This window comes from Oryx dammah, unplaced genomic scaffold (assembly GCF_014754425.2).
Source record: "Oryx dammah isolate SB20612 unplaced genomic scaffold, SCBI_Odam_1.1 HiC_scaffold_26, whole genome shotgun sequence".
NCBI lineage: Eukaryota > Metazoa > Chordata > Mammalia > Artiodactyla > Bovidae > Oryx > Oryx dammah.
This window is the reverse complement of record NW_024070210.1, coordinates 21,717,506-21,729,720: the sequence shown is the minus strand read 5'-3', so window position 1 is coordinate 21,729,720 and position 12,215 is coordinate 21,717,506. Positions and strand designations below refer to the sequence as shown.

Below are 12,215 nucleotides of genomic sequence, written 5' to 3'. Positions count from 1 at the left end.
AAGGAGGGGGCTGTAAGGCAATCCGGAAGTGGATGTAATGAAGAGGTGCCACTTGGCGGCCATGGCAGCTGTAGTATCGGTGGCTCCGGGTCAAGGCCCCTCGGAGTGGAGTAACACGGGCAGCACTGGGTATAGGGTAGAGACAGCCTTGTATCAGCTTCACTGCTGAACCCCACGACCCGCCATTACCGGCCTGCAGGACGCCTTTCCTCACTCTAGACTCGGAGGAGAGTTTGCCGTGATTGGTGGGCTGGTCCCGGAGCTGGGAGGGGGTGGCGATCACCTGCGGGGTGCTCAGGGAGATAAGGGAGCAGGGAGAACGAACTAGTTCACTGGGGTTTTCGTCCTTTTCTTGCTGCCATCGGGAACATTGCTTGTGGAGGAAATAGGCCCATTGTGCTGCCCGCATTCCGACGATTGAACCAATAGCTCCTTCGTATAGTTTCCCATTGACTCCTCATCTCTGTTAACCCATGGGAATCCAGTGACTGGTATATGAAAACTTACGCGCTGGGACCTAAGATTGCTGAAAGTTGTCTCTAGTATCAGCAGAAAAGGGGCTCTTTACAGATACGTTCAAGAGAGAAGTGCCTCGTGAACGCATCTGCCGGTGGGGAGGACGAAAGAACTGGAAAGTCCACCTGTTCTCTTGGAACAATCACACGTGTTTAAGGACCTGAGCTCCCGAAAAATTATAGACTAGTGGTATTGGATGAATAAAGAAGGCAGAATGGATGATTTCATCTCCATTAGCCTGCTGTCTCTGGCTATGTTGGTGGGATGTTACGTGGCTGGAATCATTCCTTTGGCTGTTAATTTCTCGGAGGTAAGCGCTCAATTTTCTATTTTCTATCAGCTGTCAGGATGGCAGCAAGGAAGTAGTGACAATTGAAAGGGAAGCTGCTTCCCCATTTAATAGCAGAGCTAAAGGTTTTCTTAAGGATGACTTTTTTCAGAAGATGCAAAACATTTAATAATAGAAACAAACCTCTTATTTAGCACGAATTCTTAACGGAGAGGGGTAGGGGCGGGGAGTGGTGGATCCACTGAAGATCCTTGGATACTCTGAACTTCCTGAAATTGCATACCAAAATTTGCGACTCTACATTTTCCGGGAAAGACACCGTAATGTTATTTTGATACCCAGAAGTTTCAAAGAATCAAGGTTCTGGATTGCTGTCAAAATATACTTAAAGAATATTGTTTGTTCATATGAGCTGAAGTCAATATAATTTCTTTTTGAGATAATCAGGCATAGCTTTTTGGGAAAAGGTGGTTTTGTTTTGTTTTGTTTGGTTTGGTGTGGGGGGGGATACCTGTAATTAGAATGAAGTAAGGAAACAAACTAAATTGTTCTTAACTCAAACTTCCTTTTAAAGAAGAACATTGGATAGGTTTTTGAAGTTGTTTCCAAATCTATTTGCTTAGAAATGAATTTTTTTGTTAGTATGGTTTACATTTTGTTTTAATTTCTTTGGTTCTTTATTATCACTTGAATGAACATTAACAGGGAAGAAATATAGATGAAAGCATTGTTCAATGGAAGTGCAGATGGATTCTTTGGGCTGTTGTAAGGAGTTCACAGCTTGCACAGTGCTCAAAGATTAGGGGAGAAAAACTACTGCATTCAGGATTTCTTGATACCTTGATGTTCAACAGTAAGATAGTTTCAATGTCAGTCCTGAAAGTGCTTTCAAAGAAAAGGGAAGTGGAGAATGGTCTGAAGTAAAGGAAAGGTATAGACCAGCTGTGAGGTAGGCCTTGAGTTAACCTGAGGGAGGAGAAGGCATTTGGTGGTAAAGAAAATAGCCTGTGGGTGGGAAGAAAGTTGGGACTAGGTGTTATGAGTTTGAGAAATAAACCCCACAGTCAGATAGAAGGGGGACTTGAATTGCTACTACTCCTTATCTGTTTCCTTTTTTTTTTTGTTTTTTTTTTAGCATCTAATGATAACTTTGAGCTACAATTTTTTGAGCATATACATTACCTAATTTCATTAAAAAAAAAAAAACAGGTACAGATGAGGAGACTGAGACTTAAATTATGTAACTTGGACAAGTTTATGAAATGTGTTAGAATCAGAGCTGATCTAGATTATTCTGGCTCAGAACAGTTCTTAGCCACCCAGTAGTCCATGTACCAAATCTAGCCTGCAGACGTGTTTATTTATTTGGCTGCACCAGGTCTTAGTTATGGCATGCAGGGTCTTTAGCTGCAGTGCGTGGGATTTTTTTTTTTTCAGTTGTGTTATGTGGGATCTAGTTCCCTGACCAGGGATCGAACCCCAGCCCCCTGCATTGGAAGCATGAAGCTTCAACCACAGGGCCACCAGGAAAGTCCCTGGATTTACTTTAGATTAGCAGAGTGTCGATTTTATTGTTACTGTTTTTTTGTCTTTATTCCTCAAAGTAACAGTTGGCTAGAGCTGAGTAGTGGTAGATTGTCATGGTCCTTCTTAGCTGTGAAGCCTACTTCACTCATTTGAGCTACCTGCCTGCCCAGTACTTTGTGAGTGTGCTGTCTCTCCTCTGACTAAATCATGAAAAAAAAGTAAGAGTTTCAGTTGCTCAGTCGTGTCTGGCTCTTGGCAACCTCATGGACTGTAGCCCGCCAGACTCCCCTGTCCATGGAATTCTCCAGGCAAGAATACTGGAGTGGGTTGCCATTTCCTTCTCCAGGGGGTCTTCCTGATCCAGGGATTGAACCTGGGTTTCCAGTACTGCAGGAGGATTCTTTAACACTGAGTCACCAGGGACTGTCTTCTAATTACATTAGAATTGAGTTGACATTATTAGGGCTGACATTTGTGAAGTTTAAATTGGTTTGTATATTTAAAGCCTCAGTAGAGAAAACATTTATGAAGAATTAAAATTAATTCAAATAAAAGACCGATAAAACTTTTTATTTCTATAAAATTCCTAGACCTTTTCCAGTTTCAGTATTTTCTAACTGTCTTCAGTGATTTTTGCAATATGCTGCTGCTGCTGCTGCTAAGTCGCTTCAATTGTGTCCGACTCTGTGCGACCCCATAGACGGCAGCCCACCAGGCTCCCCCCTGGGATTCTCCAGGCAAGAACACTGGAGTGGGTTGCCATTTCCTTCTCCAATGCATGAAAGTGAAAAGTGAAAGTGAAGTCGCTCAGTCGTGTCCGACTCCTAGCGACTCCATGGACTGCAGCCTACCAGGCTCCTCTGTCCATGGGATTTGCCAGGCAAGAGTACTGGAGTGGGGTGCCATTGCCTTCTCTGTTGCAGTATGCAGGTATATGCTGTCCTCTTTTCTCACTGAAGGAAATGTGTCCATGAGTGGTGTATTAAGTAGGCCATTAATAAAGATAATTAGTATGATATGTCATTTATGGCTTTCTAAATTGATGGTCAGGTGGTCTTTTTCCAGCTGTACTTGAAATGCTATAACTCACCATTCATATCTGTTCATTATTATACCAGGACCAATGCATTTTAAGCTGTTAGGATAAAAAAATTAAAGTTATATATAAATTAGTCAAAGACACTTTAGAATTCAGTTGATTTTTGTCTCCTAGGAATTAGCATTTTTTCCCAGATATTATACTATTATTGTAAATCAATGTATCATGAAACTACTAGATAATAAATCTGTAAAAAATGAACTTCATTCATGGAGACCAAGAAACAGAGTTTCTATCCTTAGAGAATAGCTCCCCAAATTCCTACATTGACTAAACAATTTTTCTTTTTAAGGAAGTGTAGCTTTTCTTTGGGACTGGATTATTATAAATAAAAGGACCAATAAATCTAATTTATCTTGTAGTTAACTTTCATTTATGTGAGAAGATATGGGTTTTATTCATATTCTTAATCTAACTACTACTTTGTCTTTCAGCACTTTTTTCTTCAGAATTTCTCAGAGCAGGAACAAAAGATCAATAAAGCCATTAATGATGGCAGGATTAGTATTTAGAAATGAGATAAAGTCAAGTAGTCTGAAATTACTGTAGCAGTGGTATCTGTCTGCCATATCTGACCATCATGAGGTATGTGTGGCATTGATTTCTTAGTCACTTTCTCCAACATGCCTTGTCCCCAAACCAACTTTCTTGACTCATGGTTTTGTAACTTCCTTATGCCTAAATGGGGCTTCACAGATGGCGCTAATGGTAAAGAACCCACCTGCCAGTGCAGGAGACATAAAGAGACTCAGGTTTGGTCCCTGGGTTGGGAAGATCCCCTGGAGGAGGACATGGCAACCCACTCCAGTAATCTTGCCTGAAGAATTCACAGACAGAGGAGCCTGGCAGGCCACAGTCCGTAGGGTCGCAAAGAGTTGGACACTACTGAAGTGTCTCAGCACACATGTATGCCTAACTGATTTCTAAAATAAAGGAACAAAATCTCTGATTCTCAAATGCATTTATATGGGACTGATAAGCAGCCGTGAAGAGATACCCCCACATCCAAGGTAAGAGAAACCCAAGTAAGATGGTAGGTGTTGCAAGAGGGCATCAGAGGGCAGACACACTGAAACCATACTCACAGAAAACTAGTCAATCTAATCACACTAGGACCACAGCCTTGTCTAACTCAATGAAACCAAGCCATGCCTGTGGGGCAACCCAAGATGGGCGGGTCATGGTGGAGAGGTCTGACAGACCATGGTCCACTGGAGAAGGGAATGGCAAGCAACTTCAGTATTCTTGCCTTGAGAACCCCATGAACAGTATGAAAAGGCAATATGATAGGATACCAAAAGAGGAACTCCCCAGGTCATTAGGTGCCCAATATGCTACTGGAGATCAGAGGAGAAATAACTACAGAAAGAACGAAGGGATGGAGCCAAAGCAAAAACAATACCCAGTTGTGGATGTGACTGGTGATAGAAGCAAGATCTGATGCTGTAAAGAGGAACCTGGAATGTCAGGTCCATGAATCAAGGCAAATTGGAAGTGGTCAAACGAGATGGCAAGAGTGACCGTCGACATTCTAGGAATCAGCGAACTAAGATGGACTGGAATGGGTGAATTTAACTCAGATGACCATTATATATACTACTGCAGGCAGGAATCCCTCAGAAGAACTGGAGTAGCCATCATGGTCAACAAAAGAGTCCGAAATGCAGTACTTGGATGCAGTCTCAAAAATGACAGAATGATCTCTGTTCGTCTTCAAGGAAAACCATTCAATATCACAGTTATCCAAGTCTATGCCCCAACCAGTAATGCTGAAGAAGCTGAAGTTGAACAGTTTTATGAAGATCTACAAGACCTTTTAGAACTAACACCCAAAAAAGATGTCCTTTTCATTATAGGGCACTGGAATGCAAAAGTAGGAAGTTAAGAAACACCTGGAGTAACAGGCAAATTTGGCCTTGGAATGTGGAATGAAGCAAAGACTAATAGAGTTTTGCCAAGAAAAGGCACTGGTCATAGCAAACACCCTCTTCCAACAACACAAGAGAAGACTCTACACATGGACATCACCAGATGGTCAACACCGAAATCAGATTGATTATATTCTTTGCAGCCAAAGATGGAGAAGCTCTATACAGTCAACAAAAACAAGACCAGGAGCTGACTGTGACTCAGATAATGAACTCCGTATTACCAAATTCAGACTCAAATTGAAGAAAGTAGGGAAAACCGCTAGACCATTCAGGTATGACCTAAATCAAATCCCTTATGATTAAACACTAGAAGTGAGAAATAGATTTAAGGGCCTAGATCTGATAGATAGAGTGCCTGATGAACTATGGAAAGAGGTTTGTGACATTGTGCAGGAGACAGGGATCAAGACCATCCCCATGGAAAAGAAATGCAAAAAAGCAAAATGGCTGTCTGAGGAGGCCTTACAAATAGCTGTGAAGAGAAGAGAGGCAAAAAGCACAGGAGAAAAGGAAAGATATAGGCATCTAAATGCAGAGTTCCAAAGAATAGCAAGAAGAGATAAGAAAGCCTTCAGCAATCAATGCAAAGAAATAGAGGAAAACAACAGATTGGGAAAGACTAGAGATCCCTTCAAGAAAATTAGAGATACCAAGGGAACATTTCATGCAAAGATGGGCTTGATAAAGGACAGAAATGGTATGAACCTAACAGAAGCAGAAGATATTAAGAAGAGGTGGCAAGAATACACAGAAGAACTGTACAAAAAAGATCTTCACGACCCAGATAGTCGTGATGATGTGATCACTAATCTAGAACCAGACATCTTGGAATGTGAAGTCAAGTGGGCCTTAGAAAGCATCACTACGAACAAAGCTAGTGGAGGTGATGGAATTCCAGTTGAGCTGTTTCAAATCTTGAAAGATGATGCTGCGAAAGTGCTGCACTCAATATGCCAGCAAATTTGGAAAAGTCAGCAGTGGCCACAGGACTGGAAAAGGTCAGTTTTCATTCCAGTCCCAAAGAAAGGCAATGCCAAAGAATGCTCAAACTACTGCACAATTGCACTCATCTCACATGCTAGTAAAGTAATGCTCAAAATTCTCCAAGCCAGGCTTCAGCAATACGTGAACCGTGAACTCCCTGACGTTCAAGCTGGTTTTAGAAAAGTCAGAGGAACCAGAGATCAAATTGCCAACATCCACTGGATCATTGAAAAAGCAAGAGAGTTCCAGAAAAACATCTATTTCTGCTTTATTGACTATGCCAAAGCCTTTGACTGTGTGGATCACAAGAAACTGTGGAAAATTCTGAAAGAGATGGGAATACCAGACCATCTGACCTGCCTCTTGAGAAATCTGTATGCAGGTCAGGAAGCAACAGTTAAAACTGGACATGGAACAACAGACTGGTTCCAAATAGGGAAAGGAGTACATCAAGGCTGTATATTGTCACCATGCTTATTTACCTTATATGCAGAGTACATCATGAGAAAGGCTGGGCTGGAAGAAACACAAGCTGGAATCAAGATTGCCGGGAGGAATATCAATAACCTCAGATATGCACATGACATCACCCTTATGGCAGAAAGTGAAGAGGAGCTAAAAAGCCTCTTGATGAAAGTGAAAGAGGAAAGCGAAAAAGTTGGCCTAAAGCTCAGCATTCAGAAAACAAAGATCATGGCATCTGGTTCCATCACTTCATGGGAAATAGATGGGGAAACAGTGGAAACGGTGTCAGACTTTATTTTGGGGGGCTCCAGTATCACTGCAAATGGTGACTGCAGCCATGAAATTAAAAGACGCTTACTCCTTGGAAGAAAAGTTATGAGCAACCTAGATAGCATATTCAAAAGCAGAGACATTACTTTGCTGACTAAGGTCCGTCTAGTCAAGGCTATGGTTTTCCTGTGGTCGTGTATGGATGTGAGAGTTGGACTGTGAAGAAGGCTGAGTGCTGAAGAATTGATGCTTTTGAACTGTGGTGTTGGAGTAGACTCTTGAGAGTCCCTGGGACTGCAAGGAGATCCAACCAATCCATTCTGAAGGAGATCAACCCTGGGATTTCTTTGGAAGGAATGATGCTAAAGCTGAAACTCCAGTACTTTGGCCACCTCATGCGAAGAGTTGACTTATTGGAAAAGACTCTGATGCTGGGAGGGATTGGGGGCAGGAGGAGAAGGGGACGACAGAGGATGAGATGGCTGGATGGCATCACTGACTCGATGGACGTGAGTCTGAGTGAACTCCAGGAGATGGTGATGAACATGGAGGCCTGGCGTGCTGAGATTCATGGGGTCGCAAAGAGTCGGACACAACTAAGCGACTGAACTGAACTGAATCAAGTTATTTTCTTCTTCAGCATATGAACAGGAGAAAAATTAAACTTCTAAAAGCAGCTGAAACATGCTTTATAGAAATGAGGTTTTGTTGGATAAAGGAATTGGACACACTAGTTTAGCAACTACATTGTGTTTTTAAGATTCAGATGTTGAGCAGTTTTCTTTGGCTCTAAGTGAAAATGCTATATAGGTAGGTTGAGCAGCTGTAACTTAACATTTTGTTGTTGTTTAGTCGCTAAGTCGTGTCTGACTCTTTTTGACCCCATGGACAGGAGTGGGTTACCTTCTCCAGGGGACCTTCCTGAACCAGGGATCAAACCTGCACCCGCTGCATCGCAGGCAGATTATTCACTGCTGAGCCACCTGTGAAACATTATCTAGGATAACCGCAGCTCATCAGGTGCTCTGATGAGTGAAGTTCAGGTGTCTAGAGTGAGATTTTAGATCAGTGATCTGAGGATTATCATTTACCTGAGCATGTCTCCTCTTTGTAACAGAGCTGGTAACAGAAAGCAAAGCATTTGCCCAGAGCTCTAGGGCAGCACTCCTCAAACTCTGTTGCTTGACCAGTTTTATCTTTAACTTCCATTCCTTTGCAGAGCAATATACTTGTGAAAATAAAATGGAAAAAAAGGCATACAAAATACAAGCCCAGGTGCAGTATCGTGAGATTTAACAGACATATAACTACTCCTATAGTTGTAAAGATCATATTGCTATAAAATGTTTCAAAGACTTCTCTCATGTTGTACTTGGTGGTGGTGGTTTTAGTCGCTTAGCCATGTCTGACCCTTTGTGACCCCATGGACTGTAGCCCACTAGGCTTCTCTGCCTGTGGGGTTTCCCAAGCAAGAATACTGAAGTGGTTGTCATTTCCTTCCCCAGAGGATCTTTCTGACCCAAGCATCGAACCCACAGGTCCTGCATGTCAGGCTGCCTCCTGCATTGGCAGGCGGATTTTTTTTACTACAGCCTATACTTTTTGCAGACCATTTTGGGTTATAATGCCATATTTTCTCATGTGTTAAAACAGTATAGATCCATAGATATCCAGATGAAAGTAGTGTTACTCCTATCTCAATAAAGTTTTTAAGGTAATTAGTAATGCTGCTGCTGCTAAGTTGCTGCTAAGTCACTTCAGTCTTGTCCAACTGTGTGTGACCCCATAGACAGCAGCCTCTTATTTCAAAAGAAACTGAGACCATGTAGTTCAAAATCAGTGTTGCGCAAACTGTTTAACATCCAATTCTCTTCTGTTAAATGGCCTTGTAGAATTGTTGTGAGGATGTAAGGAAATAACATAAGCACAGGGCTTAACAATGTATCTAGAACATAAGAACTTTAGAAAACATTGAGGATTATTCTCAGTATTGATTGTGAAAACTTTCTAAAGATTTTCATTTTTATAACTTTGTTCTACCCAGGGATTGAACCCAGGTCTCCCGCATTGTAGGCAGACGCTTTACCGTCTGAGCCACCAGTGAAGTCTTCTAAATTATAATTTTAAAACTTTTTCTTTTGGAATAGATTTCTAATAATGGGTAAACTCCTCCCTTCCCTACCCCAAATCATGAAACTTCTCTGCAATTTGGAATCCGAAAGGTCTTGCTTCGGGGTTGTCTTTCCAGGTCATCATGAATGTTCTTTTTGGAGAGGCCAGGGCTTTTCCACTGGTCTCCCTGCTGTATAGTATTTTTCTCGGTATCTAACTTTTTATTCTTCTTTTTGTTAAACTTTTCTGGTTCAAATTACTTCATGTTTTTCATTTCTTAATTGGACCCTAATACAGCTGAGGTAATGGGTCATAAGGACTTCCAGGTGACTCTGGTAGAGAATCAGCCTGCCTGTGCAAGAGACGGAAGTTTGATGCGTGGGTCAGGAAGATCCCCTGGGGGAGGAAATGACAACCCACTCCAGTATTCTTGCCTAGGAAGTCCCATGGACAGAGGAGCCTGATGGGCCACAGTCCATAGAGTTGCAGACACAACTCAGTTGTGGACACAACTGAGCACGCACACACAATGGGTCATAAAATCATGTAACTACTGAGACTGAAGAGTAAATCAGCTCTGGAGTGAGATAAAATGGTCCACGTGTCACGATATGTGGCAGCTGACCTCCAGGGTCAGTGCCTAGGGGTCTCAGGGAGTCATGAGATCTGTGGTCCGCCGTCGCACAGAAGAGCAGGTGTCATTTAATGACACCAGCCCTGGCATTGCCAAATCTTCCTGCTTTTCAGAAGCTGAAAATATTGAATCTTCTAAATTTTATACTTTGGTTGCTAATTCAAATATTATTACATTGCTGTGTGGGTCAAAAACACCTATGTTTATGAGCTGCCAGTCTCAAACTTCTGGACTGGACTGCTGATTCCTAAGCTCTCTGTGAAGTAAAGAGCAAACTAGCAATAGAAGGGGAGGGACAGCAAGTAGAGGAAACAAGTCACACCATGACATCAAGTGGGGCACTGAAAAAATTTCAAATTGCTACAAAACTTCAAAGCACCGTTGTTTAGAACCACTTTGAAAAGGGGAAAACGTCTCTATCTGCATATTAAGGGCACTGTGCTCTCTAATCCCACCGTATAATAACAATAGCTACAGTATCAACTTATGTGTTAAGTTCTGCTATGATTTTAACAGTGACCTTGAAAGGGAAGAGCCTCAAGCTTTATTAAGTTCAAAGCCACTATTTTTATACCCTCTAAATAAAAAATTTTTAAGCCTAGCTGTATAATTGAGGCTCTTTGTGGAAAATTTGTAAAACATGATAACGTGTGAAAGGAAGATATTACCCCCACTGGAGAATTACTAGTAACATTGGTTAGTAACTAGTAACACTGCTTCTTTGCATTCATTTTTTTTGCATGTTTGTTTGCATTTTTAATATGGTTGATTATGTAGTGTGTATGTGCGCGTGTGTGTATATACATATATATATATATATATTTGCATTCCCCCTTCTTTTACCTGGTATTCTTTTCATTAAAAACATGTTCTAGGCACTTTTGGCCTCATTTGGCCACACCTTGTGGCTTGTGAAAACCAGAGTTTGAACCGGAGCCCCTGGGCAGTTAAAGAATGGAATCCTAACCACTACACAGCCAGAGAATTCCCTATAGGCACTTTTTCATGTCTTCATTACATTCAGTTATTTTATATAAAGAAATTCTTATTATGCATTTGTTTTCAAGTTTTTGCCATGATACTGTTGGGTTTTTTTAAATGATAATAGTGTTGAATGGATATTTTTGTGTGTAATGCTATGACCACACTTCAGATTGTTTCCTCAGGGGTAGAATGACAGGATTAAAGAGCATAAATATCCTCAAGAAGAGTCTCAGTCTATATTACCAGGTTTTCTTAATGTATTTTTTCCAACAAATGCAAATGACACTTTATTCTCACAAACACTGAGTACCATCATTTTTAATTTTTAAAACTTTGCTAATTTGATCCAAAATCACTGCAGATGGCGATTGCAGCCATGAAATTAAAAAATGCCTACTCCTTGGAAGGAAAGTTATGACCAACCTAGATAGCATATTCAAAAGCAGAGACATTACTTTGCCAACAAAGGTCCGTCTAGTCAAGGCTATGGTTTTTCCAGTAGTCATGTATGGATGTGAGAGTTGGACTGTGAAGAAGGCTGAGCGCCGAAGAATTGATGCTTTTGAACTGTGGTGTTAGAGAAGACTCTTGAGAGTCCCTTGGACTGCAAGGAGATCCGACCAGTCCATTCTAAAGGAGATCAGCCCTGGGATTTCTTTGGAAGGAATGATGCTGAAGCTGAAGCTCCAGTACTTTGGCCACCTCATGCGAAGAGTTGACTCACTGGAAAAGACTCTGATGCTGGGAGGGATTGGGGGCAGGAGGAGAAGGGGACGACAGAGGATGAGATGGCTGGATGGCATCACGGACTCGATGGACGTGAGTCTGAGTGAATTCCGGGAGTTGGTGATGGACAGGGAGGCCTGGTGTGCTGCGATTCATGGGGTCGCAAAGAGTCGGACACGACTGAGCGACTGAACTGAACTGAATTTGATAGAGAAAAATTATTTTCTTCTCAGCTCAGTCACACTTCTTGTGTCTTAATGATGTTCGTGTCAGTGGTTTCCCAGGTCTTTCCCATGCATCAGCGGGTTTTTGTTTTTGTAGTCACATGGAGCAGTCTTATGAGATTTCGTTTTACTTTTAGAAAGGACTCATACAAAAAGAAAAGCAAGTTGGTCTTGTTTTCCGAGTTTGAAGGAAGTAGCATCAGTGGAGTATTGCTTGTTACTACCTCTATGCAAATGAATTTAGGAAAGGGACACCTGTATGCCACTGGCATAATGGTAACACCGCAGCATTGTTCACTCGAACTTCCATCCAAGTATCTGGGTTTTGTATTGTGATTCTTGTGGAGGAGGGGCTTAGAAGCATGCTCCCAGTGAGGTTGGAGGTAAGTGCTAGTGACAGCTACTCTGCTAACATCGTATGCCTACACGATAGTAGTAGTGGTGGCAATCCTGT

The 12,215-nt window shown here is 41.8% G+C and overlaps 1 protein-coding gene across 1 annotated transcript in view; it reads left to right on the top strand.

Moving 5' to 3' along the window:
• Positions 1–36: 36 nt before the first annotated feature.
• The window catches only part of SLC39A9 (solute carrier family 39 member 9), a 51,824-nt gene continuing 39,645 nt past the window's right edge, over positions 37–12,215 (top strand). Inside the window, exon 1 of the mRNA XM_040226209.1 lies at positions 37–826. Within this exon, the coding sequence (XP_040082143.1) occupies positions 713–826 (114 nt within the window). The 5' untranslated portion in view covers positions 37–712. The remainder of the gene's footprint in view (positions 827–12,215) is intronic.